Genomic DNA, 15,633 nt, shown 5'->3' on the forward strand with positions numbered 1-15,633 from the left:
GAGGCAGGACAAAAAAAAAACAACTTCCAGCTGTTGCTCTGTCTTACACTGGTAATGTTCAATGTTGTTGACAATAGGCCGAGAATGAAATGTATTTGAATATAATAGCTCAACAGCCAGAATAGAAACACTAATTTTCCACCTAGTTTTGCTGAAGTGCCATGTAAAAATTATGTCTCCAGAGTTGTCTGTTGTTTAGAGGCAGTGTTGTTTACTAGCTCTAAAATGGCTGTATAAAACCCACTAGGATTCATTTCTACAGTGCCACAGGTTGTAAAGTTTAAGGATAATTCTGATTCCAGCTCCTTGTAGAGCTGTGACATCCTCAATAATCTGGCCTATATGGTTTGCAAATTCTAGAACCATTCAAAGTGAATGTCAGTGTTAGACGTATTATAATGTATTTTTTTAACTACATTCTCCATTATAAAAGACTTGGGCTTGAATACATGGAGGTTTCAGAAAAAAAATCAATTAAAGTTGCCAACTTATTGTATTTCCTTTTGACTTTTAACAACTGCCTGCTTGTGAATTTTTTCTCAATCATTTTGTCCCAATGCAGCACTTACAGCCAAAGGGATTGAAGCCAGAAATATGATTGTAATTTTTCCATGTATTATTTTTAATTTATCTGAGTTTTTTGTTAAAAAGTTGTTATATACCATTTCCCATTGAGGAGAAGTTGAAATCAGGCCTCTTGAAGACAGATCTACACCTCTCACTAGTTGTTTTAAATAAGCTATGTAAAGAGGAATAAAAGCCTCAAAATACTGCATTTAAAAGTACATTTGCATTTTTTAGAAAGGGTGAGTAGTTTTATTTTTAAGTGTTCATTTCCTGAATATGTATTTCATCTTTAGATTTAGTCAGTTTTAAAGTCAAGTGAACATGCTGTGTTATAGTCTTGGTAATTAATTTTCATCTACTAAAGTCTAATCCATTCTTGGGATATAGTGATCTGTTTGCGAAATCTCATTTCTAGCTGTAGTAAATGAAAATGAAGTGTGTAAGGAAAGGTAGTATTTATTAGACTAAGAGCTATCACTGGAAAAAATATGAAAGTGTTAGGACATACAGAACTCTTTTAGGGGTCTGCTGTATTTGTCAAGGATGAAAACGTGTCATCTTTCTTTGTAAATGAAAGACTGATTTTGTTTTGCTTTATTTTCCAGCTACATCTCTTGGTCTAATAGAGTATGCTACCTTACCCAGCAAACATTGCTGATGGCCTTAAACATCTGTACATCAGCAGCTGGAGCAGCATTGCTGCAGGGTAGTTGGAACATGTAAAGAAGTATACCTTGAGTGTTGACTGATTAGCCAGGTTACAAACTCATTTATTGTGAGGTGCCTAATGAAGTTCTGTAGATTAGGATAGTCACAGGGACCCTTAACAGTCAGGAGAGAGAATCACACACAGCACTGTAGGTCACTTCAGGTCTGATTTGCCTTTGGGTGTAGTGGGAGACTGCAGCTACACTGCTGGCTTAGGTTACATGAGCTACGCGAGCTGACCCTGAGCCAGAGCACTCAAATCAGCTGTGATTGTATCTTCAGACACATTTAGTATTAATTTAATATTAACTATTAATAATCAATAATGAGCAATAATTAAAATACTGGTAATAATAATAATTGAGATCATAATCATCCTTGGAACAGAACAGGTTATTTATGAAACTGGTGCAAACACAGAGGAATTTCCTGCTTATGAGAGTATACATTGTTTATGACTTTTTGCAAAACTGAAACAAATGCATGATGATATAAAAGATCTCTAGTATATGGGCCTGAAGGCAATGCTACAAGTTATTTTTCATATTATATATTATTTTCATATTACATTATATTTCATATTACAAATTAATTTATTGCATTCAGTTACAATAAACAGATTACTTCTCTTCCATGGAGTGAACTTAAAACATCAGAAAATGTTTTTTTCTTTATCCTTTGTAAAAGATGTTTGTGAAAGTTTTATTTTTATGCCTAATGTGGTCTTAAAATATTTTCATTTGCTGTGTATTCCATAAAATTACTGGCAGACTGTGGAACAGCAGTGTGGCATATAAAGTTTGACACCTATTTTAATGGGTTAAGTTTTCCTGTAGTTAGGTTTAAATGTTTACTACACAGTATGTCTCATGAAAGGGTGCAACACACATGCCTGCAAATGGAGTGGCAGGGCATACAGTAGAGCATATGGCAGATTATATAATCTTTAAAGACTAATAGAAATTACGTTACTGCACATATTTTGATTTTTCTTCTAGGTAAGGGAACGACTGAGGGTTTCTTTAGAAAGAGTCTCTGCACTGGAAGAAGAACTAGCTGCTGCTAACCAGGAGGTAACATAAAACACTTTCTCCCCTTTTGAGATTAAATTTCTAATACTCTGTCCCATGTGTTCCCTGTCACTTCCTTCAAAACTGTTAGAAAAAAACCCCCACAATAATACAAACAAACAAAATCAAAATGAAACAAAGCTAAAGAAAAATTACATTGTGAGTAAGCTTCTCAGTGAGGCTTGTTTCAGGTGGTTGTAAGATTAATACAACCTTCTGTTTACTGATTTATTTCCTCCTCCTCTTCCCTTGTGAGCAAGCCAAAATCCAAGTGCTAGTAACAGATTCCCAAATTTCTTATTGGACTTGAAAAAGGAGTGAACCAACAAATATGTCACATACTATAAAGAATTCAATAACTTGAATTTCCATTTCACTATAAAATTAAGTAAAACACACACACATGTATATATGCTCATTATATAAATGTTAACATTGATATATGAAGGGAGGACTATGGATGACTGTGAAATGTAGGTTTGTCTCTTCCTTTTAACTGCAGTGTATCATGGTGTGCTCTGGTGCCATGTAACTATTGTGAACTTGGACAAGAGAGATTTTTTCCTGCTGAAGACTGTTCTCTTTTGTTTGAAAGGGTGAACAGCAAAACCTGTTTGTACTGAACAGCTGTACACTACACACATATAGAAAGAAAGTTTTCACCCTAGAGAGGTGATTTTGAGGCCAGATAATAGAAAAAATGGAATCTCTGGTGACTTTACCATTCTCCTCATGTTCTGAACCCACCTGACATGTGCTTTTAACACTGTTAAAAATAAGCCAGATAAGCAAGTTAAAACTATTTTAGGTTCTGGCCATTTTGTGGTGTCATTTTATTCAGGATTAAGACAGAAACTGAAAGAAGCCACAGACAAACTCAAATGCTACCTAACAATTCTTGAAAAGTGGAATACTCATAATTCAGAATAATGTGTGATAAAGTAGAGACTCCTAAAGGATTTTTAACTAATTTAAACTGGAAAAGGTAGTTTCTTAAAGTTACTTCTTAAAAGCAGGATCTTCAATTAAGATATTAGTACTTCTTTTTTATAAAGTATGATAAACTATAAACCTATTAATATGATATTTTGATTCATCCCTTTTCTCTCTGAAGTAACTGCACTTTACCTGTTAAAAATTAGGATTCTTCTTTCAGAAGGATCCAGAAAAGTTGTGTTCAAATAATATAGTTGCTATGTTGTGTATTCTGTTACTTTCACTAGCATTTATTAAATAGCAAGCAGTCCTTTTGGTCACTCAAGCCAACTGAGATGCATCGCACTCTTCCAGTCCCTCCTGCTCATCATCCAGTTAAATCCAAGTTCACTTCACTGGGCATAGGATCAGGTCTTTAGAGAATTGCCTGGCTATTTGGAATTTTTAAAATTTAATGAAACTTTTTAACAGTAAGGAATAAAAGCATGCACAATGAAATTACATTGAAATAGGACTTCCATAGCTTTTCCTGCCACAAATCCTTAGAAATGTTGAACAGTATTTGTGTCTTCATGCCGCTGAAGACATTTAGAAGGACACTGAATCAGTCAAGCATAACATGACCACTAACACAATCTGAATGATGTTATTCCAGTTTCCTATGAGGGACTGTTAAAGCTGACATTCAATTAAATAATGAAAAAAGAGTAAGATGGGAAGAGATGTGGAAGAGAACAAGTGGATTATTTTCAAACAGTTATGTATTTGAACAAGAGTTCAGATAATTTTCCCTCAATTAGTTGTTTGAGTAAGACAAAATTAATTAGAGCACTGCAGTATTTAAGTCTAGTTTTATGCTAAATTCCACAGTGAATACACAGGCAATAAAGCACTTTAAAAAAATTATTGTACTATATATGAAAATAGGTGGGCTAAGTTTCTAGGGGAATTGAATATATGGTTTTCAGTTATTTCTGTAGTCCTGTCTTGGTGTCTGTTTTCCCAGGAGAATTAATATTTTCTTTCAAATCCATTTTCTCATACTTATTCTGAGAGTATACTATATTCAGGACTGTATCTAAACATAAAATTACGACAGTAAATTGGTTCCCTGACTTAACAAATTACATTTAGATATATGACAAGTAGCAGATAAAAAGTAGCAGAAATGTATTTGTTAATATATTTCCTCTTCTTGAAAGCTTGTGGCTGTGGTTCTGACGCAGCAGCAGTGAGAAACTGCAGACAGTCCTGAGTACTTATTGAAAATGTTCTTAAATTAAAATAGCCCCGAAGCTGGGAGAGAACAACTGCAGTTCTCCATCATTGGGTGGTAACTAAGCTCTCATTTAACAGTCTTTGTGGCATATTACATACATAACAAAGGGAGTGAAATCATCTGTAACTGGCAAAGCTGATTTCAGCTCTAGTTGCTAACAGAGTCTTGCAAAGCACTTAATATTGGGTAGGGAATTGTAACACACCTTGAACTCTAAACCCCAGAGAAACTGGGGTGGGCATTAGACCCATTGGGGGAACTCAGCTTGTGTAGCTAATGTTTACATGTAGTTACACAAGGGGAATAGAGAAGGGTTTTCATCTTATGAGCTTATATTTTATTAAAGCTTATATTTTATTAAGGAGTGGATTAAAAATTCTTTAAATATATGTTTTCCTAGGGGAAAAGGTTATTTGACTATATATTTTATTTTGCTGCAGCTGGTTAGTGATTGTGGAGGGGGTCATTGTACATAGCAGCAAACTGAATTGCTGTTAGTGAGTTTTTGTGCAGACAGGGGCAAGATAACTGCAGTAATAAAATTCCATGTTCATCCTGCTTTTTTTTTCCATTTCTGCTTACACTCAAAGCCATTCCTTGTTCACAACTGGAGACATTCTGATCATTATCTGTTGTAGACAAGATGAATAGAAGATACTGTTAACATCTTTTTTTTGAGAAATTTCCCTTCTGTTTTTAAATAAAATTACTGTTAATAATTTAGCTACATTTTCTTACCCCTTAGGTGCTTTTAAAATTATGCTGGTTCTCATCTTCTTCCATATAACCTATGGTCTCTACAAATAGTTTTATTGCTGAGGGTTATAATTTGCAGTTAGATATTAGACAAGCTACAAGTGGGACATCCGATAACAAAGCTCAGTGGTATAATAGTGTTCTTCTGTGAATATTTTTCAAGAGAAATGTGAAGTTTTTCAGTGAGCATATGAATATTTGCAAAGGTGAACAATGATCTGCTAACCAGCTTCCTTTTTACACACTAATTTGAGAAGAATGTGTCTCATTGGCAAGAGAAGTGAATTTATCTTCACAATTTTGTCATTCATGATCTTAATGGGAATTAACTTCAATGTTGAAAATACTGACAAGATAACTACTATTGTTCTTCAGCTTTAGAGATACTCCTATTATCATTACAAATGTGAATCTTTTTTAAAAGTATGCTAAACTACACATATGCAAACAACCCACCAAGGTTAGCCATTAGTGCCATATGTTCCCAGGAACCCAAGTACTAGCAGCTTCCATAGCTCAAGACTTCTTAGATTATAGACCATGACCCATAGTGACACTTTTAAATCCATTTCTGCAGCAATGTGCAGTGTTAAATGACAACTGTTGCCATTTCCATTAACAGATCTCCGTTTCCCTGAGCCTTCCACAAATAGTTAAAAAAAAAAAACAAAACAACCTTTAAAGCTTTTTTCCAAGGCTCTTTTTTTTGGAAAATCAAGCATTATACATAATTAATTCAATACTGGAATTTTTTTTAATGGCTGTGCTTCATTTGCCCATAAATTTTCTCCTGTTAATTTTAAACAGTCATCCATCCCTTGCAAAATCTTTATGTGCTAATAAGAATCATATGATAGGTGGCATTTCAAACCCCTATTTTGTTTCCAGTTAATATGCTGGCTTTTCCATCTCTCCTCATTAGTAGAAACTGTGGCATGAAAAATAAAGCTTTACTTACATTCATTACCTCAAAGGAATAAGTGGAACTTTAGGAACCCAGACAGCATTGGGAGTGCAGAATATAAAATTGCAGAAACTACTGATTTTACTGTATATATCACTGTACCACCATATGCTTTTCCTCAGCATTTGTTCCAATTGCCAATGCTATTTCCAAATGCCAAATAACATTATACTGCCTCTGTCAACTGACACATAGATTATATTTTAAAACACTCAGGCTTCATTTTAAAGCCTTATTGTTACAATTGCTTCTACAAAAGTTTCCTTGAGTTTGAGGCTAAATTTAACTCCTGGAGCTCTCAGAGATCTTGCAGGTGTTTTGGATCATGGCTCACTGCTTCATGTAACTGCATACATTCTCCTGGTTAGGCAATGGGTTTCTTCCTGACAATGGGTCAGTTTATTCATTAGGGTACCCCAATGCTATTTTTTCAGCATTTATGAAAGCATTCATAAATTATTTACATCACTGAAAAGAGAGAATGGTTTGAAATGTCTGATTATTTATGTTTCATACCAGAGACAGCAGAAAATATCTACTTATTCATGAAAGACCTTCCAAATATCTTGCTAATTGCCAAACTTCTGCTGTTCAGGGCAAATCAAGAACACAGCAAAAAATGCAGTAAAACTGTTACAGCTGAGAACAGTTTTGGTTCTGACCACGAGGGATGCTGCAGACATGACTGTGGTATCACTACTGCTACTGGAATATTCTGTACTAGTTAATATGTATATGCATTTCAAAGTGAACTCTTAGCTAAATGTGGCTTGTCCTTTTTACCCATGGTTGCATATGAAAACATATTTCTATAAAAACATATTTCAGATGAAAAAACAGATTTTTCATTTCCAGTTAGTTAAGGCATTTTTTAACAGGAGTTTCTTGGCTGCCTTAGGCTTTCTGTGTAATTACAATTCAAAGTGATTTTTGGAGTAAAAGTGTTGTAAAAGGAATAGTTTACTGGGAAAAATAGATGTGCATTTCTTGAACATATGATTTATACAAAACTACAAAAAATAAAAATTTATACAAATCTATCAACAATTTAGAAATTATTGCTATCAAAACTTCGGATGAAATTGGGTGGTATTCAGGGATCTTTTTTTTTTTTGTTCTGAAGGCCAGGCAGATGACTTATATCTGTTTCTGGTGACTTGCGGCATACATTTCCTTGCAAAGAATCTGAAACACCCTTTCTCTATAGTACCTTCTTTCATAGCACCATACTTTCTCAGAATCGTGCAACTGCAAGCTTGCAACTGCTTTGTAACTCTCCTCTACATGTTTTTTTTTCTATTTCATTATAAGCTGTAGATTTGCAGAGGTCTGACTCTGAAAAGATATTCTTTGTGCTCTGAACTTTAAATGTCTATGTAAATGTAGCAAAATATATCTTTTCTGCAAAGTTGCACATAATTAAAAATCTTGATTTGAAATGTAATTTTAAATGCTATTTATAATTGCTTTTTAATCTGCCTTTAACCTTAGCCATCTCATTAAATGTTACCTCTGCAGAAAGTTATTGTTGCCCTTAAGTTTTAAATGTGGCAATGATTCAAAATGATGATTTTTTGGTGATTATTTCTTATACTACATGCTTTACACCATTAATTTATTTCTCTACACATTTCAATTAGTATGTGTAGCATGACAACTGAAGAGGTTGAAAATTAATACAGCAGCACTACAGCCTTCATTGCCTAATTTTTTTACAAAGTGAAAAAGAACTAAGCACAAGAAATAGTCAGCTAAGTTGCCATAAGTATTTCATTTTATGTCCTCAATTAATTCTAGTCTGAGTTCTCAGAGGCAAAAAAAAGCACCAAAATCCTTTGTGAATATTGAAGCAGCAGGATTGATTTTGCATTGCCTAAACCTTCTTTCACTAATTTCACGTTTCACTAAAATATAGAACAGAATAGGTTTAAAATGCAATGCATTTTCCAGATAGCAACTGAAGAACAATAATTTTTATTGACATATTTGAGGTGAAGCTCACTACTGCATTTGCAAGAGTGGTTTCTTAGTACAACCTCCATAAACTTCTACCACAGAGAAAAGTCTTCAGATTTTGGCTACTTTTTCTACCATGACAGCAGATAATGATTTTGCAGATATTAGTATTTGTATACAAAATCTTAGTGAATTAAGGCTATTTATGTGTTTACCACAGTGTAGTGTGTGCAATGCAGAAATTATATGTTAAATACGTTCTCCGACTTTGGTCTTCTTCACTGAAATGGTTTTGCAGAGCAGAAATGTGTTGCTGCCCAGATGTCTTAGGGTGTTTTCAAAAGCCATCCTGAAATGCTGTGTTCTCTTTCCTCTCCATTTAGCATGTGGCCACCTGTAAACAAATCCTAAAATACCAATGTCATGTTCTCACTTTGCACTGTCATTTTGTCTAACTTGAATGTCTCCTGTGTGCTCTTTAGAAGATACCAGTTTCTAAGAAAGGATTTGTGGTCTATGCTCACATGTTCATGGAGCACTTAAGGAAATACATAGCTGAAGACTGAAGGTTTTATTCCTTCATAAAGACAGTGTGATTAATAGTTTTAACAAAATATTTGATATTGAATGTTTGCTAGGTCACATATGTTTCTTTCTATGTATTTTTATATTATTTATAATGTTATGTCATAGAGACACTTGTTTTTTCTGGTTCTATTTTCTAAATATTCTAAGATCCCAAGTATGAATGTATTCAGCTGCTTCAGTTTTACTGCTGCTAAGGAAGGATTCAGAGCCTTGCACTGAAATGAAAAATTCTGGCTCCTAAAGATCTCCGCTGCAATTTTGATTTTTTTTTCTCAGAACTTTGTCTCATGGCTAACTAGTTCTTCTTCATTTTATTTACTTGTAGAATTCTTTGTGGCATTTGTTACATAAAGATTTGCGACTAGAGTAAATCCCAGTGTCACAGATTTATCACTGAAGGGTAGAGTTTTGTTCTGCTTATTTTAAAAATACCCTGAGATTGTTTGCAGCCTCTCAGTGTTTTGCTATGACACATCCCTATGTAGCAACAAGAGTGTGCAGGCTTTGCTCTTAAACTGTTGTAAGCTGTTATTTGCATTAAAGGAAAAGAGAAATTTAAGTTTAGTAAAATAATGCTTAAGGGAGCATGGCAAAAGGTAAAAAAGCAATGTCAAACTGTGACTTGCTACTTCCTCATTCTTTACTCTTCTCCCAAAACATGCTGTGCAGCTGTGAAGCAATTGTTTAAATATACATTAAAAGATCAGTGAGATCAATGTTTGAAATATTTTTTTTGCAAATCTCTTCAAATCTACTTCATTTTTATGTCTGACAGAAATATTTGATTTAATGAAACCTTGGTCCCCCATGATTAGAAACTTGGGTGATTTAATGCCTTGTTTTACTGAATAAATGATGACTGGAGATTAAGAATTCCCCATTTCCTTTAGACCTTGAAGCACAAACTTTCCATAAAATTAGCATCTTTATCAAAATGAGCATACACCTATTCCAGTATATTCTTTCGTATGTCTATGTTTTAAAAGCATTTGTTTTATGGATTGCTCATTGTGAAAACAAATTAGGTACTACTACTGGAATGAAAAAATAAGAAATCTAACTACAAATTCTATTATAAATACTCATACTATTCTTCTGTTTAAATTTTATATTATCATTTTTTTAATACTTGTGGCCTAAGTCTTCAGTCTTTTGCCTCTGAGGAGATTGTATTTTTCTATGCACTAAAAACTGTGGCTGAATCTTAATTGCAAGTTAGATTGCTGCAGAAATAGTTGTTTATTTAGTAGCAATATAGTCCGTCTTCCATACTGAAGTGCTTGTATTGCACATTTTTACTATTATTACTACATTACAGTACTCCCAACAGAGCTCCAGTAAAGGAGCAGGAGCAGGATGCCATTTTGTGGGGAAAAAAATACTGAAACATGGTTCCTGCTTCATAGCACTTCACAGCATAAATTTGTCTCATGGTGTCCATGGCTCATCCAGCTGTTGACTGCACAGCATTACTGTAAAGCTCAGGTACGCAGTGACCTGTGCAATAGATGTGGCAAGTAACAATTACTCTTTTTACTGCCACAGGAGCTCTGTGAAGTATCTCAGAGGATTCAGGCTCATCTGAAGCTCTGAATATTCTTGCTCCTAAAAGCACAGAGATTAGTTTGGCTGGGATGACTGGTTAGTTGTTTCTACAGCAGAAGAAGTAGGGTGCAATCCAGAAGTTAATGGGTTCATAAGTATTGATAGATGGACCTGGCTAAATTGCATTAATTGATTTTTGACAGCTTATGGCAGTAGTGGCATCTGTTCAGGTGCACATTCTGTCGCACAATCATTGTTCTGAGACCCTGCACAAATCCTGGTACACTGTCTGAATCCTATCCCCCGCACTGTGCTGTAACCCATGCTTGGGAGTTAAATGCTGGGTACTTGTCCCCTCAGCCCAGCTCCATGCCTGGTTTCCTAATCGAGGAGAGGCTGGGGCTGCAGGCAGGAAGGAGGTGACTGTGCTCTCCATGAGGTCCTGCTGCTAAATAACCACAGGACACAGTATTCATCATCAAATAACACAACCACTCTGCAATAAATCTGCATGTATGGACAGTTTTCTGGATCTCATGAGGCTGAGTTATTTGAGTTATTTTGGGGGTCTGTACAGTGTTTTATATTAATCAGTAAAGGGATCACAGAGCATGCCTGACATTTCTGCATAACAGCAAACAAATATATCAGTATATGATAAAGATGTGTGAAGCTGAAGAAGATGCCTCAGAGACTGATAAATAGATCTCCTCTACTTTATTCTAGGGAACTACAAAATAGAAAAGTTCTGAGTTTGCAGTACAGATTTTGTGGATTTCTAATTTATCACACATTCCTCACCCAAAGCAGAAAAAAGGTAGAAAGAGGAAATGGCATGGCAGCCAAAGAAATACAAGCTGGGAGAACACAGGGATCACACAAGCCAGATGTGTGGTTGAGCATATTTCACAATCATTTGCCAACACACCTGAAAACTCCAGGAGATTAATGAAATTGGAAGGTTACTTGTATATGGTTAGTTTAGGATTGTTCACAGTCAGCATGAGATTAGACACCAGGATAATTTCAGTTTGGATTTAATGTCATCTGTTTGGCAATCTGTTTAGGGAGCTTAACGAATCAATGGAATGCAACTCTCACCAGAGATGATTTCATAAGGTCTAGTTAGCAAATGCCTTATTTTCAACCTATCAAGTTCCTAAAGCAAAGAACATAGTGCATGGGTAAAAGGGTGCTCAGCTGACACGCTTTGTAGGGGTCACTATTACAGGTTCAAAGTATATCCATGAAAATTTTAATGTCTAATGTTTAATTTGCTCACAGTGCTCACAGAGTGCCTTTCAGGAGACATCAGAAAGAATATATCATTTCTCTTTGATATTTGATCTCTCTGTTATTTTGGGAATCATAAACTTTGAAATGGATGCTGTTTTATCCTGCACTGGAGGTATGAATTCAGGTTTCAGAACACAGCTGGTTATCTTTCTGTCTGTGTCAGCTTTGGGGTCATTTGACATTTGTCATTTGACATTTGTCAAATTAGACATTCAAGCAGATAAAGATAGTTTCATCACAAGAATTAGTCTTGCAATATAGGACTGCAAGACAAAATGGTTCTTTACTGTTAATTATCTTTTTGCAGATCCATCTTGATGAAAATTCAAAATACATGCCCATTATCCTTTGTTTTTAATCTGCTGGAATAATGTAGTGTTTTAACATTTGCTCAATGTGCTTCTTTGGAATGATTATTCAATTTTCTGTAAATTTGTTAAATATTAAATGATTTGTTAAGATTATCTACTAACTCTCAAACCAGATTTTAAATAGTATAACAAGATCATAGTATCTTTTATGCTTATTATTCTCCATAATAGTTTTTAATATAAGCCTCACATACTGAATTTGTATAAAATATTTAAGTTGATGACATGGGTCAATAAATAAAATCAACTTTAGGCTTCACTAGGTTCATATTTATTAATCAATACTCCCATTAACATATGAACCAGAAAATCTATCATTTGTGTTTTCCTATTGGATCATCTCAACACTACAGTGAGCATGCAGCTCTAAGAGTATTCTGCAGATCCATAATTTGATTAACTAGAAAGACTTACAAACAAGGAGCCAACATATTCCTGTAAAAGAAATTAATATAGAAATAATTTTACTTGGAATTCCAAAATGTAAAAAATTGGGTTTGATTAGGAAATGTTGACATTAGTAAATAACAAATAATCTTCATTAATACTAATGCAGACCATCAGTGTAGAGGTGAAATTATTATAAGAGGAGCTGTAGAGGATTTGACTTGGTTCAATCGGTAGAAAATGAACCTGCTTTCTTAACTTGGCACCTGGAGAGCGTGGTTTGAACACCTTTAAACATGTAGAATATGTGGTTACATACAAAAAAGAAGGAAAAAACAAGAAACAATATATATATCATTCCTCTGCATTAGAAAAGGCTGCCATATTAGATTACATTCCGCAATAATCCTAGGATAAAAGCATTATTTTAGAAATTCCACATACTAGGAATTTCCTTTGTAATTAAAAAATTTAGAAAATTTGTATCAGAGGAGCCTTGATCCTTGATCTTCTCTGGAAAAACCTGGGGGAAAAAATTACTACCAGTAGGAATGTTATTGAAATGTATTAAGATCTTGACTAAAATTAAATGGGTACATTTGGTTTTAATACTTGAAATACAGACTGTTACTCACTCTACTGAGATACAATTTCAACTGAATGGGACTGAAACTTAAGTTGGGATTTCTTCAGTTTGTACAGGCAGATCGTGGCTTTGATATTGTTTAATTGTAGTTCTAGGATAAGGTTCATTTCCTTTCTGAGTATTTCTCATATCCTATTTATCTGTTGTATATTTTCATGTTTTCTACAATCAGTAGCAGAGATTGTGATTTTAATACAGATAGACTGTATAGGAAAATGTGATAAAACTGGATATATGTGCAGAATAATGGTTTTCATAACAGACATGTCCAGTCAAAATAAACCTAAACAATCTCAAATCTCTAGGTGACAACATGCAGACAAAGAATACAAAAATTTAATTTGGGGAAGACTGGTTTTACTTATAGGGACATATATTGGTGTAACCAAAGAGGAGAACAGATAGCTGTGCAAATAGCTAAACACACTCTTTTTTAAACTGAGCAGTGTTTCTCAGACTGAATTATATACATTAAACAGGGCTACTTTTCAATTAAATGCTTTATGTGCTAAGAGCAACTACATAAAGTCTTAGGGGTACAAATATCTCTGTATATATTAACATAAATATTAAATATATACATGCACACTACATATACATTTCAAGAACTTGTATATTGTTGAAAAGAATAAACATTATAATGTCTCTGCCAAATCCATCCTTAGCTCTGACAAGCTGGAAATCAAGCCCTACCAATGAACTCTGGAGATTTTGAATACTAGACTTTGTTACAGTAATAATGAAAGAAAAAGGGTTTTGCTACTACTTTGTTAGAGCTTGGTAAGGAAAAAAAAAGAAAAGAGAAATTAGTCAGCAGATGTCAAATGCACAATATAATTCAACCATGTAATTGATATTTGTTACTGTTTTCCTATTGTGCTAGTCTCTGTAAAAGACATTTCTTTCACTGTGTTGTATTTCATACAAATTTTGTGACAAATAAAGTAGTACATTTTTGTTTACTTCGATAAGGGTTTCTGCAGAAAACATACCTAAATGCACTTGATAATCTGTGAAAAATCTTGACAGGTACTCTTCCTCACAATAGCACCTGCACCATTGCTTTAAATTGCTCCTGTTCTGTTTTCCAAGTGCTGCCACAGAAATAAATGGTGCGTGCTCTGAAGTAGGTGTAATAGCACAAGACAGGTATTTACACAGGAACAACTTGGTCCAGAATTCTTAAAGAATCAAAGGAGACTAACAAACCCTACTGCCTCATTACCAGCCTCAAATGTTAGTGTATTACTACTTTCAAAGTACAAAAACACCTGCTGACCCAGACATTTTGAGTTCAGGCAGTCAGGGCTCAGTGATGGTGCAGGCAGTCAGTGCCCCGCTGCAGCCAGCTGAGTGCCACAGCTCTGCAGTGCCCCTGGGCCACAGCACCCCTGCCACCAACACCAGTTTCATTGCAAGAATTTGACTTGCAGTATAGGACTGCAAGACAAAATGATTCTTTATGGTTAATTATCTTTTTACCAGGGACCCCCAGGGCCGTGTTGATAAAACACTGATAGCCAGGACCTTGTCAATAGTCCTCACAAGCACAGGCCATCAGCAGTAAAGGACCATGGGGTTAGCATTTCCATGTTTTCCGTTTAAAATCAGCAATCTGCTGCAGACTCAGAGCACTTGCAGTCATTTTTGCATGTTGTCCTTCATTATGTGCACTTCAGCAACGTGAAAGCAGGGTCTGAAAGGGCTCTCCACCATACAGGCAGGATTGCAAAGAGCAGTGCCAATGTCAAGACTGTAAGAATAAAATAATCAAGATGTGCCAGAAGCTGCAGAAACAAGAGGTTTTAGCTGTCTTTGACAAAATTTGGAGCATAGAAGATAAAGACTTAAGCTGTAAAAGATGTGTAACTGAGCGCTGGAGCTCAGTCAGTTACCTACCCACAAACATACAAGGTCTGTTTTCATTACTGTCTGATTTTCTACTATTGTCTGATTTCCAGGGCTCCCTCATGAGGATGATTTCACCATAATTAATTTCTCCATAACAATGAAAGCTAACCAGCAATATTAATAAAAGGTCAGAAATCTCAAAATTGGAGAATTAATTATGTAAACATGTTAATAATATGTATTACTCATAACTCACAAAGTTTTTTATTTTAATAAAGTAGTATTTTTCTTGATATGTCAGGACAGGTATTAAAGGACTCACTTGTGTATAGTTTCTAGAAAGCTCACCCCTAAATAGCAATAAAATACACTGAAATTCCAGGCAAATAGAAAATAAACCTAGCTGAGAGGTTGTCGGTTTTTAGTTTAAAAGTGAAATTTGTGCCAAAAAAGCACCAAAAAAAGCTTGAAAAATTGACTGATTCTTTTTGGTTTATGTCGTTGAATGGGGGAGAAGACAAAGTGCTAAGTTTAAAGAAAATAAATAAATTTTTTTCTTCCCCCAAAGTGCATTGTTAGGGCTGATGATTTCATTCCCTGCCTCCCAAACTTACTTTTTTTCAGTCTGAAAATAACTTTTTCTTTTATTTTGTTCCCTTGAAGGATGGCTAATGTTGATTACAATGCCGCAGGTTCCATAGTTATACTAACTC

At 34.7% G+C, this 15,633-nt stretch overlaps 1 protein-coding gene across 1 annotated transcript in view; it reads left to right on the forward strand.

Moving 5' to 3' along the window:
- The window catches only part of PPFIA2 (PTPRF interacting protein alpha 2), a 287,472-nt gene that overhangs the window by 190,333 nt on the left and 81,506 nt on the right, over positions 1-15,633 (forward strand). Inside the window, 1 exon segment of the mRNA XM_030960984.1 lies at positions 2,274-2,348. Within this exon segment, the coding sequence (XP_030816844.1) occupies positions 2,274-2,348 (75 nt within the window).

The sequence above is a fragment of the Camarhynchus parvulus genome, chromosome 1A (genome assembly GCF_901933205.1).
Source record: "Camarhynchus parvulus chromosome 1A, STF_HiC, whole genome shotgun sequence".
In the NCBI taxonomy this organism is placed as follows: domain Eukaryota; kingdom Metazoa; phylum Chordata; class Aves; order Passeriformes; family Thraupidae; genus Camarhynchus; species Camarhynchus parvulus.